We start from the raw sequence: 22,672 nt of genomic DNA, 5'->3' as shown, positions 1-22,672 counted from the left end.
GAACTTATTCTGACAAAGAAACAATGTACTACTTCGGAATTTGTATCAGGTTTTCCTTCGAGTCTCAAAACAAAAGAACATCATGTTTCCACCTTGTAGTTTATATGGCCCATAATCATTACGCGTAATCAATAAAACTGATTAACTTTATTCAAAAATAACGATTGCTTATGCATTTTTTTAGACAATAGGATGAAAAGACAAAGTTAATCGGGACTATGTCACAGTATGTTGTCCAATTTGATCAAAGAGATTAATTATTTTGAATTCCATAAAGTTCTGCTTGTGATCAGATCATTTACCAGAACTAGAAAACATCGGAATTATTTAGCGCAATCGGATACTTCATTCTTGTTATTGAATTAACACATTCCTTAGCGACACATTTTTACCAAGCTCTAGCCATGCAGCGAAAGTGTAGATTTCGATCCTACTACGACTATGATACATTTATCTTTTTCTTACAAATTAAAAATGAAAATGATCAAAATTTGTATAAAAAGAGCTTAATAAAAAATTGCTAACAAGTATGCCTTGGAACTTTTGAGAGCAAGCAGTTTCCTTGGGCTCTTAGCGACATCTTTTTAGAGAACACGAAGCCTATGATCACTAGGTTATTTATGACCCAAGGTTGGATTACCGTTGTGTGTGTGTGACTAATTTCCACTTTCAAACAACCATAGCAATTCATGAAGTAAATTAAAGAAATAATAAAAAGGATTAAGTGTTGTTTTTATCTATGAACATTATTTAATAACTGTACAGCTAACTAGCATGGAAAATAAATGAAAAGATGTGCAACTTCATTATAATGAATTTGGAAAATATATTCAGAATAAAAATTATTTTATCTACAATCAAGATCAACAGAGGTAATCACTGGGATTAAATGCTTTCATCTGTAGAATGCAAGGACCAAACAGATAGTGTTGTGCTCAATTTCCAAACAAAATGAAAACGATAGGATTACAAGAGAGTAATGACAACAACGTGCAACAGTGAAGTACGTCAAGATTCCTACGAAAGGTGGCACGGTGGAGATAATATATTAACTAAGTTGAAAGACAACGCGGAGATCATTTTACATGAATTAAGGAATTTCAACTTTATGCTTGGACATTGGGATAGCTAAACCTTGATTTTCATTGACAGTGACCTCATGAGGGAAATTATGGAAAGTATATGACACACGAAGTTGACGTGGATTTTCTAATAAACCAACACAGGGGTCATAGAAACCTTGGAAATCACACCACCGACCAGGTGGTAAGCGTAAGTGACTTTTTTCTATCATAGCTTGGAGGGGTATAGTCACATCAAACGTAAGTGGACCACCAGCATCAGATAAAGTAGTGGGATCAGAGGTTGGTGAAAGGCAACCATATATTGCCTGATCGATGATAAGACCGGAAATAGACATTTCATTCCGTTTACTTCGTGATGCAGCTCTCCTCATGAGTTCCTGAGTGGACAATGCTTCACGGCGTTTTCTGTTCAGTTCTTCGCGCAGTTTAGCTCTTCGAAACTTTTGTGCAATTTTTAACTGACGAGATAGATAAGGTTCATAGACCAACATGCGAATAGCCGAAAATGCAAGTATGGGGAAAATTAAACCGTAACCAAAAGCAACTCTGTCAGGGTGATCAGACAGAATAAAAGGAAAAGAATATGTCTGAGTACCTCGTAAAAGGCTAATTTTAACAGTTACACCTTTTTGAATGCTCAGACGAATCTGACCTGCGATTCTAGAATGAGCGGAAATTTGACATTGTGCACCTAGAGAGAATTCACCAATGTCTGTGGTGTTAACACCAATGGTGCATGATATATTGCCTTTACCGCGTCGCTGTTGTTCCAAATCACAATTATCTGAATCTGCCCAATCACAATCAGGTCCAGGAACATTTTCTTTATCAATTACACCAGATCCTCGAGGTGGATTTAGCCAAGTCCACGAGACGGACTTTTCCAGTAACAGGGAAAGGCTTGCATAACCGGATGCGTTAAGTTTACTTGAAATTCGGGCATTATACTCACCGTCAGCAGAAGTAAAGAACAATTCACTCGATATACCTGGATTCATGAGACAACGTAACTCCAAGTGTGCATGTACATGAGATAACAACTGGACATTTACACCAGCAGAAATACCAGGGATTAGACTTATACTCGACTTGGGAGATCTTTCATATAAACTAGCTAGAGATAAACCTAAACTACCATGGAGACGCTGTCCAAAAGTCCGCCTTGCCCGTATACCAGTACTCAATCCACGACCAGCGCGACCGTAAGAAAACTGTGAGAAAAACAAAATAAAAATTTTGAACAGTTTAAGTAGTAAAGCGCATAAAAATTTATTGAAGTTTATACAACGAACTGGATATAATGTTTATTCAGTAACAAATTATCATCTCACCTCGGTATCGATTGTAGTTGGACCGAAAATTGAATTTCTGGAGCAGTGATGCCGCCATATAGCAAGAAATGTCCCTATCCCTACACCATTATGGGCTGTCACCTGACCAGCCAAACTTACTGAGTTTTTTAAACTGATACCAGCGTTGATAGATTGAGCAACAGAAAGCTCATAAATTGATGGAATTGGAATCAATGAACGATCCTCTGGTGGCTCCTACAACAATAAAATAAACAATAAGATAAATCAGCTTCACACCAAGCATTATAATTACGAGTAATATAGTGATGAATATTACATTACATGATTTTGCAGTATGATAGATAGTTAGGATTGATGGTTTAGATGATACTGTTTACGTTTAACTTTAGGATTCTAAAAGGAAACAACCAACTTTTAAATGTTTTCGTTTGGACAAAAGACAAAATTTCATTTATATCAACATAGAACTGAATTTAAAAGTTAGTGATAACCACTAATGGAATCTTGATCCGTGTCAAGGAACGTCTGCGCTATGCAAAAAGACTTGATAATTTTACAGAACTCGAAAATCTACAAATCAAATCGACAATAGTCGTGTATATCACATTCAAAAGCATCAAGAACACAGTAAAAATATTCGGAAGTGCCTCCTCAGCAGTAAAGTAAAACAAGTAACAGCGTTGCTTAGTGTGTTGCTAAATCCAACTGTGCTTGACCGAGAATCTAATCAAACTGGAAAATCCGTCAAAGGAATCATACCGAACCCGTCTAACACCACATCATATACAAAAATACGAGTGAAATTGGTCGATCAAATAACGAACTATACAATTATCTACGTCCACCTACATACAAATGCATGTTGCACAAGAAATCATCTTTGAACAAAATAGTTGATTTTATTTACATATGCACAATTGTAGTCGATTCTGAGCAACGCCGCCTAACGACTGATTTCAGTTATCTCATTGATTCAAACCCGGTGGTCCGGATCTATTATTATTATTATTATTATTATTATTGTTATTATTATTATTAATGGCTTTACTCAATATTATATTTTGGTACAATATAGAATTCTCAGCACAGGGTATTTCAACAAGTTACTTACAGAACAACGAACAAAACGGCAGCAGCAAATACAAAAAGAAATAAAAAAAGGTTTTTAAAAAAAATATTAAAAAAAAACAAAAAAACTGTACAAAATTAATGACATGTTAAGAATGCAAGTTATTGAATAGGTTAATTCTAACAACCTGTTCGTCACAGAGTATATTTGCTAGGTAAGGTATTATAGAACTTTTATACTTTTCCTTGCGTGCATGGAATTAAATGTAATTACGTCTCGTTCTACCAGAAGATATACAAAGAGAAAGATAAGAGTGAAGGGGATGGCTAGTATCTGATAAAATAACACCTGAAAGGAGTTTGCATGATTTTAAATGTCTATCCACAACCATATTAATTATGACCTCGAAAGATTCACCACACATCTTGCTAACTGCCTTCAGCACTCTTCGCAATACAGCAAAGTCTTTTCTCAAAAGCCCGGGAAAGAATAATGGAGAACAGTAAAGAATAATAGGTAATATGCAAGAATTGACAAATTGTAAGAGTAAATGACGAGTAATTCCAAGAGCATGCAATCTCTTTATGTAGTAGGTCAGACGGAAAACCTTCTTCGATAACGATAAAACGTGGGAAGACCAAGACAGATCAGAGGAAAAGGTGACACCAAGATAATTGACCTTCGACACTGAGTTTATCAAAGAGTCTCCGATGGTACAAGCATTATGGGATCTCAAAATAGTGTTTATATTCCGTTCATGTCTCATGCTAAAGTTAACAGCTTGACATTTTGACGGATTAAGTATGAGACCATTACCAACAGACCAACAATCAATACGAGACAAAAACTCATTCATTTCTATGGGATGTAAAGAGGAAGAGATAGGCATACATACAGTGAGATCATCCGCATACTTTACAAAAGTGTTTTCTGTGGAAGATGGCAGATCATGCAGAAAAAAAAGAGAAAAGAAGAGGTGAAAGAACAGCTCCTTGCGGCACACCTTCATGAGACAGTAGAGACTCTGAACACTTTCCTCCAACTACAGTATACTGTTCCCTTCCAGAAAGGTAGAAACATAGCCAGTTGATTATCCAGCTGTCAGTGTTGACTCTGATTAACTTGTCAAGTAAACGTTGTCTTGGTATAGAGTCAAAAGCTGAAGTATAGTCCAGAAAATCACATCGAACATACTTCTTACCCTTTTCTAAGTTGAACACTATGTTGTGATGCAGAACAGCAGCAGCATCTCAAGTGCTTCTTTTGCGCCTGTATGCAAACTGGTATGGGTCAGTATGCTCTTTTATCGCAGGCTGAAGTGGAAGTATTAATAATTTTTCCATGGTTTTGAGGAAGGGTGAAGCTATTGCAATAGGTCTAAATTTTACATTCTTATCACCAAATGCTTTCTTGGGCACAGAAATTATCTTCATTTTTCTCCACATTTTCGGTATGAGATTAGATGAGAAGGATCTATTAAATATAGTTGTGAACGGATGACACAGAACGTCAGCACATTTTTTAAAAAGGATGTTTGGGATACCATCAGGTCCCAAACATCGAGATGAATTAAGGCGACTGGAGACATCCTCGGACATCAGTTTCAGTGAAAGTAGGAACACAGCTATTTTTAAAATCCGTGGATAGAGGGAGCATCACATCAGATGACTGACGTGCAAAAGACTTATTTAAGTCACAAACACTCAGCTGGTTATCGCTTCTAAACTTTCTGTCACCTGTAAGTTCTTTAAAGAATTTCCACATACTTGGAGAGTTTTTGCAAGATAAGAGTTTTTGAGTAAACATACAGTTGAGACGTCTAATCTCTAGGTTTATCTACTGATAGAGCTAAACCCAATGGTCAATAATTTCGTGAACTGATGTCATCTTTTGGTTTAGCTGAACCCTAGCTTTCTTCCAACCTCAGCAAACATTGTGAGTTGAGGTGGGTGGTGTTTAGATGCAGGTAATACATGTCCTAAAAATATCAGTCAATGAAGATTTACATTACTATCGACTGATTCAGCACATCTGTTTATTACAATACGTTTAGCCTCAACACTGATCACTTGGACGTATCAACATACACGAAAAGTGACTTGAAACGATTTATGACCAAGAATTTGACGTCTACACAATCCTCCTGACATGCCTAATATGTTTCACGAACTTTCACAGATAAGAGAATAAAATCAGATGTTCTATACCTTTATCCTAAGCAGTTTCAACATAAACAGTAAAGGATGGGAAATTTTTGAGGACCTATCCAATGTCTATTATATCAACTAACCTTCAAATAACGATCAAAAACATCCGTTAAATCTAAACCAAGAGAAAATTCCGAGGTTGGTTGTGTCAACTGAAGTTGCTTTGAAACTCGAGCTTTTTCTTTCAAAAGAAGATATTCCAAACGAAGTTCAGGTGCTGATTTTTGAAAACTCGCTATTTGCCACCCCTGCATTTGCAACCCTACAAGGTGTTGGAAAATAGGTTGATTGTAGCGTTTTGATTCACATAATCCATAACAATTACTAACAGGAAAACCACCTAAATCTTTTTTGAAATCGTTCGATAATTCTGGATGAAAGACTGAGGTGAACATGGCGTTACATCAGACTGACGTCTGAATAGAGATATGGATACAAACGTAGTTTACGCTAAATAATATTGTCAGGTAAATAGTACAATAGGAGATTAAGAAATCCATAAGATGGGTATGGTTAAAGGTGAATTCTGTACAAAAATAAGTGTAAAACTTGAATGTAGTGAATTTTTTACGCAGAAATCAAATAAACTTTTGGGCAAATAACTGTGGATGTGACAGTTTACTCTGGCTAAAAGAAATAGATACTTTGGCAGCAACATAATAAAATAGGAAGCTATTTATAAACAGAAATAATTAGGAATACAGTGTATGATTTTCAATTCTACTTCGATGTTCGTCTCGATAATTTCTTTTTTGTGTGTGTCGCTATGTGAACACTTGAGGTGATATAGATATATCCCGCGTTCTATTTTACTTGTGACTGAATTGTACTGATAAATTTGGACATTGGATATAATTTCTCATGGTTAAATATGAGTTATGTACAATACACATAAAAATTCCTAATCACAGCAATCGAACGATACTGTGATACTGAGTTGGGACTAAAGTTGTGCGATTAACTCACCTTCTTTGAAAGTCAGAAATATGGCTGAATATCAACAAAAGACTTGATATACACAGTTGAACAATCTACATAACAAAATTACTTTATTAGTTTAAATTTCTGAGATCCTTAAGATTCTAAAACGTATGTATATATTTATTTTGAATTTTCGAGTATTTAAGAACCCAGATTAGTCTAATGTCATTTACATACCATAATTATCAATGTTACTCGAGAGTCAGTCAGCAACAAGGTAGGACCAGGCACATGTGTGGATCGGTCCAAGTTGCCATACCTCATTAGCACAGCAAGACGAACACCGAATTCATAGTAGTTAATTCAGTGGTGGTAATATATAGAAGAAGGGTTGCATATGAGGACATAGTACGGGAAGATAGAATTAGTTCATAGAAAGAAAGATATAAAGTGATTTTAATCTCATAGTTTAAAGAAAGATAAAAGAATGTATACACCGACGCCATTGTGATCGATTCTGAGCCATGTCACCCAGAGTCTCCAACCATTGGTTCTGATAGTTACGCGGACCTCAACCAAGTAGTCTTCATCTACCAACATGGCTCAGACTAGAAGTTAGTGACTTTGTGGACTGATGGCACGTTTTGGTTCTGCCGCCCCTAACTTCCTCCCAACCATCTCCAACACTAGTCAGCATTGCGCGTTGTGGCAATCGGTGTCCAGGTATACGCAACATGTGGCCCAACCATCTCAGTCGATGAAGATTCACAACCTCATCAACTGATTAACCATCATTCCCCAATACCCTGTGTCTAGCTTCACTATTACTTACCCGGTGATCCCGGCAGACGCCAGCAATATTTCTAAGGCATCTGTGGTCAAATACTAGTAGCTTATGAGTATCTTCTACTCTTAATGGCCACTTTTCGCTGCCGTAAAGTAAAACGGAACGAACTGCTGTGCAGTATACTCGTCCCTTAATTGATAAGTGGATATCTCGTCTTCGTCATAGGTGACGTAATTTGGCAAAAGCCAAACGAGCTTTCTCAATCCGTGAAGAGATTTCGTCAGACAATAACCTATTAGGGCTGATCAGACTGAAGATAAGTGAAGCTGTAAACGCGTTCGACTACTTCACTCCCTATCCTTAGTTCAGGTGTTGACGGAGGCCAGTTCTGAAGCAACGACTTGCATTTATAGGGGGAGAAATACATCCCAAACATCCTGGCATTGTTGCTCAATGCTACTAAAAGACTTCATTTTATTAGCGTCGCCATGTTAGACGATGTCTCTCCTTATGCTCAAAATTAGTGCTTGCTAAAATTAAACGACTGTCTGAGCACAGTTCAGCAGGTCACCATTATCTGTTCGCTGAGTCGGACTACCGAAATTCCTACATAAATGTCTTTCTGCTTGGTTTAAGCTACCTACCTGGGCATTAAAGTCACCCCCTCTACAGCTACCAGTCCACGAGAACTAGTCATCGGATCGCCAGATACACGAAGAGTGTATCTCGTTGGCTTTCCCTTTTTGTCGAGGTGAGGTCAAGTGAATGACCACACTAGGATCCTGTATGCGTGTTTCGGAGACAGAATACATCAATGGTATGAGATTCTAGAATCTCAGTCAAGTAGACCTGTTGGCTGATTTGACACAGTGCGTGTACGTTGAAGGCTCCAATGTGTAGTTTGGAGCGAGGTTTTGGTACAACTATGACAGTGTTTTGCGCACTAGAATCGTTGGCTATGATGACACTTGAAGTCAAAAGACGAAGTTCAGAGTTGAGAGTCGATGTGGGAGGAATATCAGGAATTGAAGAGGGAAATTGATTATGAATAAAGTTATCTTGGGTGCTGTTAGAGGTATGAGGGCGGTTATCGGCTCCCGGTTGCCCACATCGTGGAAGAATTCTTCTGGAGGCATATGAAAAGGAAAGTGGGTTAGGAGTGATCTTAGTGACTTGAGAGCGTAACCGCAGTGCCCAAGGGACAACTGCCTGAGGTCCGTACCACACGACCTTTTTGTAAGAAATTTTCGTATTAGCTTCGTACTTGTTGAGACCTTACCGCCTAAGACGGATATCCGTTGGATAAGACGATGTGTGTATTTTTAGGGTCGATTTTTTCCAAACCCACCCTTCCTTGTGGGAAGGCAGCATCGCTGCTATGCTAGTTGTCTGAAGGAAACACCTTACTGCCGTCACACCTCTGTACAGTCAGCAGTACGACTTCAGACCTTGGGTTTGCTACTTTTAGTCTCACCGCTCTCCAATCGACCTGCTTGGCATGGCAGGAGCTTGAGGAACGATTGTCAAAGTCAGTGTAGCTCGATTTGTTCATGATAGGCAAGCCCGATTTCACTCAAGAAAATTATCCTGGTAATTTACACAATATGAATACGCTATCGAAGTAATATTCCTTTTTAATATGTTTGAAAACCCGTCAAAACACATGTGAAGTGAACGAATATCTTAAACAATATATGCTAAGGTACTATAGTGAATTGACATATTTTTAATTATTTATTTCATCAGTATAAATAAAACTGGCGCAAAATCCACTTGACTAACCTCTATAACCAAAACTATCATAAATAGCACGTTGTTCAGGATTGCTTAAAATCGCATAAGCTGAAGCAATTTGACTGAATGCAGACACCGCATCAGATGGATTTGAATTAATTTTCTCATTATCTTCTGGTGTCGAAATAGAATGCTTATCCGGATGGAACAACAGGGAAAGACGTTTGTATGCCATGCGCAGATCAGCTGCCGATGCATTTTTGTCAACACCCAATACGGAGTACAGATCGATGTTCTCATGTTCATTACCTTCAATATCTTCTAAAAGATTAATGAATTCGGGATCGACTGGTTCATCCGAATCATCTGCAGAATCAACAACTTCATTTCCTTGATAAGAACTGTCATCAAATTTTGAGTTATGGTCTGCGTACATGTATGGGACAGAAGATTAACAAAATTAGTAATATGATTCCCAACACAACAGCGTCAGTTTGAATCTTTAAACAAGAAAGAACCGAAATATATGTGATATATAAGAATGTAGATTTACAAATGGCAATTCTTTGTAAGGCATCGTTAACTAGCTTATCAACAACTTCAATTAAACCTATAACTCACACTACTGTGTGAGGAGGCTACCGAATAACCTTGAAAAATATTAGTTTTCTGAGCACTAATGACCATTTAACCACAACATTGATTCCCAAGCATCGATGATGTGTAATCAGATAATTATAATACTAATACTTAGTAATTCTTCATGATCATAATGTACGTATCTCAAACAATTCATAAAAATAGTTCACTAAAATGTACACACTATTTTTAATTTAGGCATAGCATAAAAAACAAAATAAATGGATTGATGATATGCACATATGTGCCTGGTCTTACGTTGCAGCTGACTGACTGATTTGGAGACGATTATCAAACACTAGCCATCAAGATGTTATTGATACTATTTCTATACAAAAGAAATCAGGTTACGTAAGCTTAATCGGTAAAACCAAAATCTGACCACATGAACAAGGGTGAATACAACCACTTTTGGCCACGAAATATTAACTTATAAAAAATGCAATAAAGACTCATTGTGTTCATAAAGATTTTCGTGTTGTTAAACTGAAATACACGTATTCGGACGCGATGGTTTTCGAAACGAACGGTAATGGGTTTGAGTCCTGAATTGAACACCAACTCTGGGACGCAGGCACATCCAGATGAAAGGTCCAAAATAAGACGAATTGAATGCCCTGGACATTATTGCTAGCCACCATCCATTTCTGTTCATAAAAAGTTACATGTTGCGAGCAATCCTTCAGAACGAGACCTGTCAAACATATTCATCACACTGACGATACTATTTCTTTGCTTCATAACTACTATTTTTAACTTAATTTCTGCAAATATAATACGGCGCATTGTAACATATTTATTTAGGTATTCAAACAATCAGGCTTTAGGAAGAAGCCAAAAAATGAACATGGCTGAAGAACCATTTGAAACCAGGAAAAAAGCGCAGATTTTTCACAGTAATTTATTCGAAATATACATTACAATGAGATAATCGAGAAGCCAACAACACGAATGCAGTCAGGAACCTATCATTGTTATTATTAATGGGTTTATTGTATTTTTTATTAATCTTCATCCATAGCTCCTGGTTGACGAGGTTTCGGTCCACCAGCTGGGCGTGCCATAATAATCTGAAAAGTTTTCCGAAACAAGTGAGTTAAAAAACAGGCATAGACTAAAGGGAGAGACAGATTAATCTTCTGGAAATCTGAAATCAGATATACATCAACTAATAGTATCTCAGTGGTCTAATAACCATTACAGAATGCAACACATCGTCAGTATGAATAATTCAAGAGGGATATATAGATGATAGACAGTTTATTCTATGCATTGATAATGATGGTATAACAGAAGCATGAAATGTACTGCTTAAGGGTTAATTCAACTATGTATGTGGTTACTGAGCTGTTTCTGACATAAATATAGGAGTGCTGTGGAATTCGAATATCAAAAGAAATATGACTAATTAGATATGAACATTTTTCTAGCGATCAACACTCGTAAATTTGAGATTACTCTTTTATAGTTTGCTTATAATTTATTTTTACCACTACAAATAATAAGTCAAATCTCTATTCTAAACTCAAAGGGACAAGTATTGAGCGGAACGAAAACTACGTTTTGTAAGAAAATAGATTTTTTAACTAAAGGCATCAAAGTATTTGTAAATGTATTCATTATCAATCGATTTAACACTTGCTACATGAATACACCTACATTTGACAATTTATTTTAAAATGTTTACCTGATCGACGCGGAGTATAGTGTTCGCAGCATTTGTCGCAAGTCGAATAGCCCAATGTTTTAAAAGATGGAGATCCAAAACCTCGAATTTGACAGAATCGTTAACAGATACTTCACCATTTGGTTGAGTGACTAAACCAGTATGTATTTGACCAGATTCATGTTTAGCGTACAAAATAGCAACTATTTCAGTGATCTTATAAAAAGACAGATGAAAAGAAAAAAATCTTTGTCAGTATAAGGTTGACGAGATTGTAGAATGTTACTAAAATTATGAACCGATTTAGATTGGAAAGCTATTGAAAACCTGGAAGCACTGGACAGCTGTTTCGTGCATGTGAATAAGTAACAACACTCTCATTACAAAGAGCTGTCTGTTACAATGTTTACAGATTGGTTCAAAACACTGGGGATTACTGTCGCATGAAAATAGAGTACCTTTATACACAAAAACCAATTCTTGATGTGCCCGATAAAGCAAAAACCAATAAAATTACAAGACAGTTATTGTGACACTAGCTTTATTTATATGAACTTGTAGTAAAAATTAGACAAATATATTAAAGCTCACAAACCTTCTGTCCAGAGTTTTCGGCAAGTACTTTTACAACAACCTCAAAAGCCCGGGCAAACTCTCTGATAGCATACTGTTCAAGACCAGGTACTGTACCAGCGTACGATACGAGACGGCGAGCCAGCTCTATTTCCGTTGCTCCGGCACCTGCAACCAATTTAGGACTACGCGTAAGGCATTTGAATGTGTTGACACCATCATCAATAGCACGTTCAACATCATCCATTATGTTTTCCGTACTTCCCCGAATCAATAATGTAACGACGGTTCCCTCATGTGTGTCTGTTATAAATCAGAAATAGAAATTATTAACTGTGACTGTAGTAATCAGAACTTTTTAAAATCAGGTAGAATGATATCCCAGTGAACTTACCTTGTTCGAAAATAACTACACTTGCGTCAGCTATTTCGTCCGAATAAACATGACTAATGGTCCCAAGTTCCTCAGGAGTGGGTGTTACTAACTGAGGGAGAGCTGACGCACCGGTTGCTTGACAGAGACGTCGAACATCAAACTTGCTGCTGAGCTTTACTACCATCATATTCAATTTGTTGGCGTAATGTAGTGCCAATTCCCCAACTTTGCCTCCACTAACGATAACTTTCACTCCAGCATCCGAAAGAGAACGCATATGCTGAAAAAGTAATATTAGTGACAAGTGAGTAAATTACAAAAGGTAATAAGAGTTATAGGTTCCGACTGTATCTAAAGTTTATAATGCTAGTAAGGTGTGAAAGTTATAAAGAAATAAATAAAACAATCTAAAATGGGTTGGTAAAAGTATGCTTTTTGTTTGCGGTTGAAAGACGGCTCAGAATAAGTAACGTGTTTGGTCTACAGTATTATGATTTTGCAAGTGAAACTTAAAAATTTTGTCGTAAACTAGCTAAGTGAAAACCCAAATTCAGGGGACTCACATGAAGTAGTTTGTCTTGCTTGTAATAAATAATGTGGTTTGAATCAGTGATAGACATTAAATCACAATAGCTATCAAACTAAGTAGTATACTTTCCATATCTCAATTATAACAAATACTTCAGGTAAACACACGCAAAAATAATTTACTTTTTCCACCAAGTCCTCCTCTCCTTTACTAAATTTTGTGAGTTCATCCGCAGATGTAAGTAAAACTGTTCCTTTTGTTTCCGTTTGAAGGGCATCAACGGGGCAAGAGAAAATTGCAACTTTTCCATTAAAAACTTCCTTGACCTCTCCTTCAGTTTCCCGTCGAAATACCATACCTTTAATCATTTTCGACTGGTTGACACCAGCACCCTATGAAGTTGTTACGTAAAATGGGTAATTTAGATAAAGTTACATCAACTGAAATACAATAACCAGAAGAGATTTATGTCAAATAATAAAGCCGAGCATTTGAGGTACAGTATCGTTAGTATCAGAATAAGACAATATTTATTGAAGTATTAAAATGGAACTAAAATGTGACAATTAAAGGTAAAACGGTGTAAGAAACTTATTATTCGTCGGCATTTGCGACCATCACGTATAAATCATGCTCATTGAAATTTTAATAGGAAGTCTGACATTAGTAACGGCACTTTGGGAGGCGAATGAAAATGAGTAAACTACATACATTTACGTTTTGATTTGTTTAGAATAAAAAGTAATTTCATGTTTCAATTTTTTTAATTGGATGTATAAATGATTTTCTATCACTGACTTTTTTTATTTAGATGGATTTATGCAAAATACAGTAAAGAACACGAATACCAATGCACGTTTTTGCTCGGACACAAGTGGACTTGCTAGGACGGACACTAAGTCAAGGCTGATTAATAGAGCAGCCACTGAAAGTGTAGAGGTCTTTGTAACGCTGAATCGGGTGTGATGCCTCATACTTTCCATGCACTGCTTTAAGGAAAGTTAATCACTCAATTCGCTCTCACGCGTGCATTATTTGGAGCGATTGCGACTAAAGGTTGACGTTGACCGATCAAAGATGAAGATATTAAAACTCAAGGATATCCAAGAAATACGAATAATCTATGTCGACACTGAAAATTGTGCAATAGGTATTGGGAACAGCGCTTTTACCTACTTCAAAATGAGCTAGAGATATCATTAGAAGACTGATAGACATCAAGCACAGAGCTCCCTACAGATGTGCGTTGCCGCGAGCTGTCATACCTGATTAGGACGACGATATGAGTGACATTGGATCAAAGAAATGGAGTGGCAATGATAAAAAAGGTAAGATTAAACCTTACGAATATGATTTAAGAACAGTGGAAAAGTACGTAGGAAGGGATGCTCGGACTCAAGATAGAGGGGCGAAAGATTACGACCGTCACCCGAAGTCATTAGTACAAATTTGGTTAGTTCTTAAACTTGAACATGTAAGACTATTTTTTCAATTTTTCTGGTTTATTGTAAGACAGTAATTAAAGATATGCTTGTGTAACTCAACTATCTCGTTAGATATGGACTATATCTAAGTTCAATTATTTTAGACAGTGAAGTACAGACATTATGGACAAAAATTAGTCACGCCGAATGTGACTAAATGTTTATTTAATGCATTGAATTTAATACAGTGATAAAGATCGAAAATAGTGTGCCAAACAAACATAATATGAAGAGGAAAGGAGGGGACTTTTCACGAGCTACTCACCAAAACGCTGTGACACCACAAACGCCATAGGTAACGTTAACTATGACGAAGACGAGATATCCACTTATCAATTAAGGGACGAGTATACTGCACAGCAGTTCGTTCCGTTTTACTTTACGGCAGCGAAAAGTGGCCATTAAGAGTAGAAGATACTCATAAGCTACTAGTATTTGACCACAGATGCCTTAGAAATATTGCTGGCGTCTGCCGGGATCACCGGGTAAGTAATAGTGAAGCTAGACACAGGGTATTGGGGAATGATGGTTAATCAGTTGATGAGGTTGTGAATCTTCATCGACTGAGATGGTTGGGCCACATGTTGCGTATACCTGGACACCGATTGCCACAACGCGCAATGCTGACTAGTGTTGGAGATGGTTGGGAGGAAGTTAGGGGCGGCAGAACCAAAACGTGCCATCAGTCCACAAAGTCACTAACTTCTAGTCTGAGCCATGTTGGTAGATGAAGACTACTTGGTTGAGGTCCGCGTAACTATCAGAACCAATGGTTGGAGACTCTGGGTGACATGGCTCAGAATCGATCACAATGGCGTCGGTGTATACATTCTTTTATCTTTCTTTAAACTATGAGATTAAAATCACTTTATATCTTTCTTTCTATGAACTAATTCTATCTTCCCGTACTATGTCCTCATATGCAACCCTTCTTCTATATATTACCACCACTGAATTAACTACTATGAATTCGGTGTTCGTCTTGCTGTGCTAATGAGGTATGGCAACTTGGACCGATCCACACATGTGCCTGGTCCTACCTTGTTGCTGACTGACACCACAATCAGTCGTCCCAACAGCTTCGTGGTCACGCCCTTAGGTTGCTAAGATCATTACTAATCTGATTTTCTTTTCAGTGCACTTAAAAGTAATCACTAACAGTATGCTTTGCCCAGAAGTTGTAACCACCCCCATACCTATAGCAGCAGGTGAGATCACCTGGATAGGATATTCCTTAGTGTATGATCAGGATGAAAGGAAGCTATGAGTACCCAAACCAAAACGTGGCATTGGTTCATGAAGACATTGACAATCAGACTGACCAATGTAGATTAAGCGTGAACTACCTGGTTGGGGCCCGCGCGATTATCGTAACCAGTGGTTTAAGACTGAGTGACATTGTTTAGGATCATTCGCGATGGCACAGGTGCAATTGATCTATTTCTTTACTCAGACTTTTGTTGGCTTTTCTCAATCGTCTGTTCCATGAGCCCATATTTTCGCATTGAATTATATTGTTTAACATTCTTACTATTACTGATACCCTTACTACTTCTATCGCTACGGGGTTACTCCAAATGTCCTGGTACGGCCAAGAGTGGGGAGAGTCAAATATCCCTCTCGAAATACTCTCACACGGCCACGCGTATACAGCCTCTGACAGGGAAGTCCGACTCACTGCCTTCTCGTGGCGGGGGTGTTGCTTACGAAAATGAGGACGAAAAGCGAAAGTCCGGCGCTTTAACCGGATCCCAAACCAATGGTGCACATGGGCTCCAGTATCCTGCGGGAACAAATGGCGTATGAACCAATCGTTGGTCACCTGCTACCATGGGACTGCATCTCCTTACGATGCTCCACTGCCTTGTGGGTTAGACCTTTAGGTCAAAGGCTCGGGGCGTGGCCCCCTAAGATAACCACCTGCTTCGGTCTGGGCACCCGGGCAGTATCACAGCCCACACACAAACATGATAAACTGCCTATAATTATGGAAACTACTTTACTCGCTTCAACTAACAATCAAACGATTATTATTACTATTATTATTTACCACATTATTCACCCTCTTTTATACTTATACAGCGGCTCGTCTTTGGTGGAAATTCGACTCTATCTAAACGTTCTCGAGTCGTTGTCCGGTTGAAAATTGTATGTTACCACCGAATATGAGTACTGAAGCAGTTTTTCTGAAACCACGTGCACCATTCAAACTGGCTGCTTTCAACGTTCGCACACTTAAGCAGGTCGGACAACAGATAGGGCTGGCTATGTCTTTGGAAAGTCTTAATATCGACGTTTGCTGTCTATCCGAGACCCGTATTCAAGACTCTGGTGAATTACTACAAATTCGCTCTCAATCTGTCGCTTCAAAAAGATTGTTTTACGTGGTTTATCCAGGGACCCTGTGGCATATTCGTCTGGTCTTGCTGGCGTTGGTGTCGCGCTAAGCGCTAGAGCTGAGGCAGCACTAGTCGATTGGATCGCCATTAACAGTCGGTTATGTGCTGTTAGATTAGAAAGTTCCACCAAAGTGAGAAACCGGCGTGAGAAGCGGCGTCGTTTCGTCATCTCCGCCTATGCCCCGACAGATTGCAGTCCGGATGCAATCAAGGATGAGTTTTACCACCAGTTATCTGTTCTTCTCCAGAAAGTGCGTTCGACAGATATTGTAGTACTAGCCGGAGACTTGAATGCTCAGGTCGGGGGTCTAGGCGCAGAAGAGGGTCGTTTAGGTGGCCGATGGGGACTCGTTGGCCGCAGGATAAATAACGGGGACCGTCTTCTGCAACTGTGCACAGACCACAACCTGTTTCTGGCTAGCAATAACTTTCGGCACAGTCATCACCGATGTGCCACCTGGCGTCCTCCTTCTGCATCCCAAGCCTGAACTCAGATTGATCACACCGCGATCAGTTACCGCTGGCGTGGTTGTGTACAAGACTGTCGCTCCTTTTGGAGTACCTATCTGGACTCTGATCATGCCTTGGTCTGCGCCAATCTTACCTCACTTTTCAGTGGACAACGAAGTGACCGCCACCAATGGATTGATGTTAGCAAGCTGGTTGCAACTTCTGTTGCAAGTAAGTATCGAACCGAGCTAGCCTCTAGGCTAGCCACCATTGCACCGAAAAGTATAGATGAGCGTTGGTTGCAATTGCATGACGCCATGAAAATAGCGGGTACAGTCAGTCATGGGTTCGCGAAACGTCCCGCTTATAAGCACTGGGTTTCTTCAGGTTCCTTACAACTCATTAAAGCCCGTCGGTCTACTCCGCGTGACCGTGAGTTTGACCACAAACGAAGGATGTTACGTAAGGAAATTGGGCAAAGCTTGCGTAAGGACCGAGAAGCTTGGTGGTCGGAGCGTGCTAATGAGCTGGAAGCAGCAGCTGTATCCGGAAGCTCTTCCAACTCATTCGAGCCACTGGCAGCAAGAAGTCTGGTGTGAGCGGAACAATCTGCGAGGATGATGGGATGCCAATCACTAACATCTATCGACGTCTTGGGCGATGGGCAGAATTTTTCGAAGGGCAGTTCAACTGGCCTGCTGCTCCGGCAACATCGACCAGACTGTTCTGCCCTCCACGGCCGGTGACGACTGATCCACCAAATGAGGAGGAAGTCTACAAGGAACTCAAACTCTTGAAGCGCTACAAATCACCGGGCCCAGATGACTTACCTCTGGCCCATTTTAAAGATGGTGGTGACATTCTGACTAAGGAACTGACGACGTTCTTTACAAAGGTCTGGGAACTAGAGAGTGTACCAACGTCATGGAATGAGTCGATAGTTGTCCCTATCTTTAAAAAGGGTTCACGTCGTTCCTGTAACAACTATCGGGGATAAGTCTACTTCCGATTGCGTCCAAGCTATTGGCTTCCGTCATACTTTGTAGGTTGTTCAAAACCCGAGAAAGATTGACTCGCGAGGAGCAGGCTGGTTTTCGTTCCGGTCGAGGATGTATTGATCATATCTTCACCCTACGCCAAATGTTGGAACACCGTCATACTTATCAAAGGCCAACAGTCGTAGTGTTTCTTGACATCAGGGCTGCCTTCGATTCGTTGGATAGGACTGTTCTCTGGGGTTGTCTATTGAAGAAGGGTGTGCCTGAGAAGTTTATTAACATCCTAAAAGCCCTATATACAAACACCTCAGGCAGAGTGAGGGCATACAACCACCTCTCTCCATTGTTCCATTCGAGCAGTGGGGTTAGACAGGGTTGCCCAATCTCACCATTCCTCTTCAACTTTGCCATCGATGACATTCTGAAAACTGCTCTGATGGATGTAAGTAATGGTGGTGTGGATCTGTTGCCTGGAGAAAGACTTCTCGACCTTGAGTATGCGGATGATATTGTCTTACTGTGCGATAATGCCCAAGGCATGCAATCCGCACTTAATCAGTTGGCAATCAGTGTCCGTAGGTATGGTATGTGCTTTGCACCTTCGAAGTGCAAAGTATTTCTACAAGACTGGCAGGATTCTAATCCTGTACTCACCCTGGATGGTGATCAGATAGAAGTAGTCTAGAAGTTCGTGTATCTGGGTAGCTGCATAAGTGCTGGTGGGAGTGTAAGTGATGAGATCAATGCACGAATAGTGAAAGTCAGTGTTATGATTCCTGAGATTTAGCCCAGAAGATTAAACAAAATTACAATTCACGATGCCAAGTGCTTGCTAAGACAGAAACACTAGTCACGTCATTTAATTACATATCCTTACTGGTCAAAGACCTTACTTATGTCACAATGGATGATTGGGAACAGTAATTTAGTCATCTCATTCACATGTCTGGATCTTAACTAGTTCTGACAAGCATGACAGCACTAGTTGTTAATAAGTGGATACTAATATCTCAACCTTATGGACGGATACTGGTTACTGAGAGATGACCTCTGCTGTCATTCGCAAATTACCTAAAAGCCGGTATCTGTAGTTGCGTTTGTGAATCACAGATAACATGAACGCAAACGAAAAAATCAGTGAGAATATGGCGATATGTAAACTGGGACATAAAGAAAAGATGGGTTGACTTGTCAACTATATACTCAGCAAAATTTAGCAGTATTCCCTAACAATGCCAACGAACTACACCATTACATTGTTATGTACAGAAACTGTCAAGACTTCAGGTTGTTTAGAAACAAATGAATCTGCATTTCCAGCTATGCACTAGTGAAAAATGAAACCTTTTAGGAGCACAATGCAACCGTAACTAGGACCATCTAAGCACCTTAGTGACTATCAACTCAAAAAAATTAGGGTAAAACATGAAAGGAATGAGAAAAGTCCATGAACTTACCAAAATCTTTAAAACACGTATATTATCAACGTTGAAATATGATTTTTGCGGTAAAGTTTCGACTAGGAAGATAACCTATGTCAATCTCACACTTACTGCATGCTTTCGTAATAAGTTCGGATAAGAAGTCAGCAAGATCGATTTGTTTACTCATAACAGCTGTCTTTATGACACGTAAAACACTTTTATAACATCGTATATCAGACAAGTTCTCCACCACGAGTTCTGTCAGTAGAGATTAAACAGTTAAGCCATAATTACCATCCAAGATTTCCAAGGCCTTTTTACATCCCATTTCGAATCCACTGGTGACTTGAGCAACTGAGAGACCCTGACTGAGTAACGAAATATGAATACATATACGTACCATTTTCAGAAGGTCTCGAGCCTGCTCCAGAAGTGCCCCGGAAAGCTGAAATACAACATTAGTTCCATCACCAGCTTCTTGTTCTTGTTGTTGAGATGCCATAACAAGTATTTTAGCTGCAGGATGGGCAACTTCAAGTTCCTTGAGTATCGTAGCTGCGTCGTTAGTCACGAACAACCGGCCAACATGATTTATGACAATTTTGTTCTGTCCTGAAGGTCCAAATGTTGATCGGATAGACTTGGAGAGTGCCAGGCATGCCTCAATATTTCGGTATACTGACTCTTCTAGGCCTTCAAAATACTTAACAGAAATCTGTAAGGATATTGACAAATTACCCTAGCACCCTCCTTGAGCATCGACATGAAGCCCGGAGCCTTTGGAATATGGAGAGCCATCGTTTAAGTATAAACAGACACAAGTAGTTGCTACGACACGGCGTGTCACCCAAGTTATCGCGCCCTAACTACCAAATTTAAAATAGCCGGCAACAGATTATCCTAAAACCACTTTTAGAACCCAGCTAAATGGTTTAGAATTGTTAAAGAAATCATCAAAAAAACTTGCAATCAGTACGCTACTTTATCTAGAAAAAATGAATTTCCTGTGTCTCTCGGAAGGTGTTAATGAATAAAATATATTTTGTACGTTTCTGTACAGACATTTCAACAGACCAAGGTTTTTCGTTCAGATCCCTCTGTTGATGATTCTAAGACCTCTTCACAGAATAGTTGACTCCACACCTTGACTGCTGGAATGGAGTCGAAATTTTGCATACGGTCTAACCTGTTTTTAGGATGTTTTATTCTCTGAGCTTTGTTGGTTTAATCACGAGCCTTTCTTTGTCTACCTTGAAAACATGATTGTCACACAGCTTAATGAAATGGAGTTATTAAGAATTCTCCACAATTGACCGGGTGCTTGTTCTACTGACCTCATCCTGAGCCACAACCATGTTTCATCATCTCAAAATCAAATCTATAGACCAATAATATGTATGATTAGCTTTGCAAGAAAAGTATTTATTTTTAACTAACATCGGGGTCACACATCTCATTTGTGCCTCTGCGAACATATACTGAAGTTCAAGGCTGTTGGCTTTCCCCTATGTTAGATATTTAGACTAAAAATGAGGTGCTTGCGGAAAAATCGATCGTGCTGATAGTAATTTGGGTCGCTATCATATCTTCTCTTCTACAAAAGTTAACAGTGGAGAATTTTTAACTGCGTTGTAAAGTCATTTAAGTATATCCTAGTCAGTAATTGAGTTAACGTTTTCACTTATTTAGCCACTTAATTGTAAATATTTCACGACAATTTGTATGTCTTTTCGTGTGTTGTGATTTTTATTCCATCATGACTGACTGTCCAATACTTAAAATGTGCTCAGCATGGTTTTTTCTGCCGCAGAAAGCTCTACATCTTTCGTGGTTTTTTAAACGTGGACCCTTGGTGAGTACTGTAATTAGTGGAAGATTTGTAGCATGATCTGTTTTTCATACATACGGTTCGAACGAAGCAACTGAAGAAGAGTAGGGAAATAGGATTGAAGTGAAAGGAAGACTCATCTTAAAGTCTTTCTTGGTAGCCTGAAATGAGGGAGTAATGAGAATTTTCCCCTGTATGTATCATATATTGGAATATCTTGGAAAAAAATGACGAATTCGTCGTGTCTACTTTACGCCTAATTTTAAGCGAAATTTCAAACCTAATTGTAAGTCCATTACAGCCCTCGAATATGAGCTAAAAAACGGTTGAAACTAAAATTCCGAAATGTGTAACTACTTTTGAGTGGTGATTTCAATCACATATACTGGGTGATATGACAAAACTTTTTATGGTAAATACTACATATATTCCCATGACTAAATAACAGACACAGATCAATGCTGTGACTGTGCAAATCTCACATATTATTTACAAACAATGATTATTGACCGATCCCGGTCGTTTATGGGATCCTACAGTAAGATAATATCGCTCATATATTGAATGTTATTAATCAAAATCACTAACAAGTAATATTTGTGTCGTCTAATTGGTTATGACTGAAATGGCATATGGCTATCGGTATTCGAACGCTCAGAATTTCACAGTCGCAAATCAAAAGACGGAAGAAAGCAGAATGATCGGTCGTTGAGTAAGCGTCAAAAATGTACGGAAAAATGGAATGTTCATTGTTTTTTAGCATAGGCTACAAAATCACTATAATCCAGCTCCTCTGTAAGTAGGAAGTTATTCAGTCTTCCGGTCATAGCGCACCTTGTTGATATCCTTGGAATGTCTACCGTGTTCTAATTGAATGGAACCTCTTTGGCGTCTTTATATCCTCCAGAAACTTCGTCGTGCTTTTCGAGAGCCATTCCACTACCTCCCATGAGTAAGATATCGTCCAGGAGTCTAATCGCAACTTGGTTACTGGCTTAATGTTACTAGCTCTGATCAATATTATATTTCTGGTACAATATAGAATTCTACACACAAGGTATTTCAAAGAGTTTCCGTTTCTTATTTCTTCATCGATATTGAGTGGTCGTCAGTTACGTGTTCGCATTTCAGAAATTGACATCTGAATAATGTTCTCTTTTTTCAGTCCATATTGTCAGGAATCATGATGT

General features: G+C 38.8%; 1 protein-coding gene across 1 annotated transcript; it reads right to left on the bottom strand.

Moving 5' to 3' along the window:
- Positions 1 to 737: 737 nt before the first annotated feature.
- Positions 738 to 20,541, bottom strand: DNAJC11 (DnaJ (Hsp40), sub C, member 11). Its single transcript, XM_051211679.1, has 13 exons — positions 20,393 to 20,541; positions 20,055 to 20,357; positions 19,949 to 20,018; positions 19,784 to 19,912; positions 19,688 to 19,749; positions 13,082 to 13,291; positions 12,389 to 12,650; positions 12,017 to 12,297; positions 11,443 to 11,637; positions 9,165 to 10,825; positions 5,758 to 5,936; positions 2,417 to 2,632; positions 738 to 2,296 (listed from the first exon to the last, which is right to left on the bottom strand). Exons 10-13 carry the CDS (start codon positions 9,550 to 9,552, stop codon positions 1,091 to 1,093), a joined length of 1,989 nt encoding a protein of 662 aa, XP_051071768.1. The 5' UTR covers positions 9,553 to 10,825; positions 11,443 to 11,637; positions 12,017 to 12,297; positions 12,389 to 12,650; positions 13,082 to 13,291; positions 19,688 to 19,749; positions 19,784 to 19,912; positions 19,949 to 20,018; positions 20,055 to 20,357; positions 20,393 to 20,541; the 3' UTR covers positions 738 to 1,090.
- Between the last annotated feature and the right edge of the window lie 2,131 nt (positions 20,542 to 22,672).

This window comes from Schistosoma haematobium, chromosome ZW (assembly GCF_000699445.3).
Source record: "Schistosoma haematobium chromosome ZW, whole genome shotgun sequence".
NCBI lineage: Eukaryota > Metazoa > Platyhelminthes > Trematoda > Strigeidida > Schistosomatidae > Schistosoma > Schistosoma haematobium.
The sequence above is the reverse complement of the archived record's forward strand: the minus strand, read 5'-3'. Positions and strand labels throughout refer to the sequence as shown.

What these genes read in the sequence shown, in the direction of transcription:
- DNAJC11 (XM_051211679.1), bottom strand. Translation starts at nt 9,552, where the DNA reads ATGTACGCAGACCATAACTCAAAATTTGATGACAGTTCTTATCAAGGA. An exon ending in TTTTTGATCGTTATTTGAAG is followed by an intron (nt 2,633 to 5,757) that starts GTTAGTTGATAT and finishes TTATTGTTGTAG; the next exon opens with GAGCCACCAGAGGATCGTTC. An exon ending in CAACTACAATCGATACCGAG is followed by an intron (nt 2,297 to 2,416) that starts GTGAGATGATAA and finishes TTTTTCTCACAG; the next exon opens with TTTTCTTACGGTCGCGCTGG.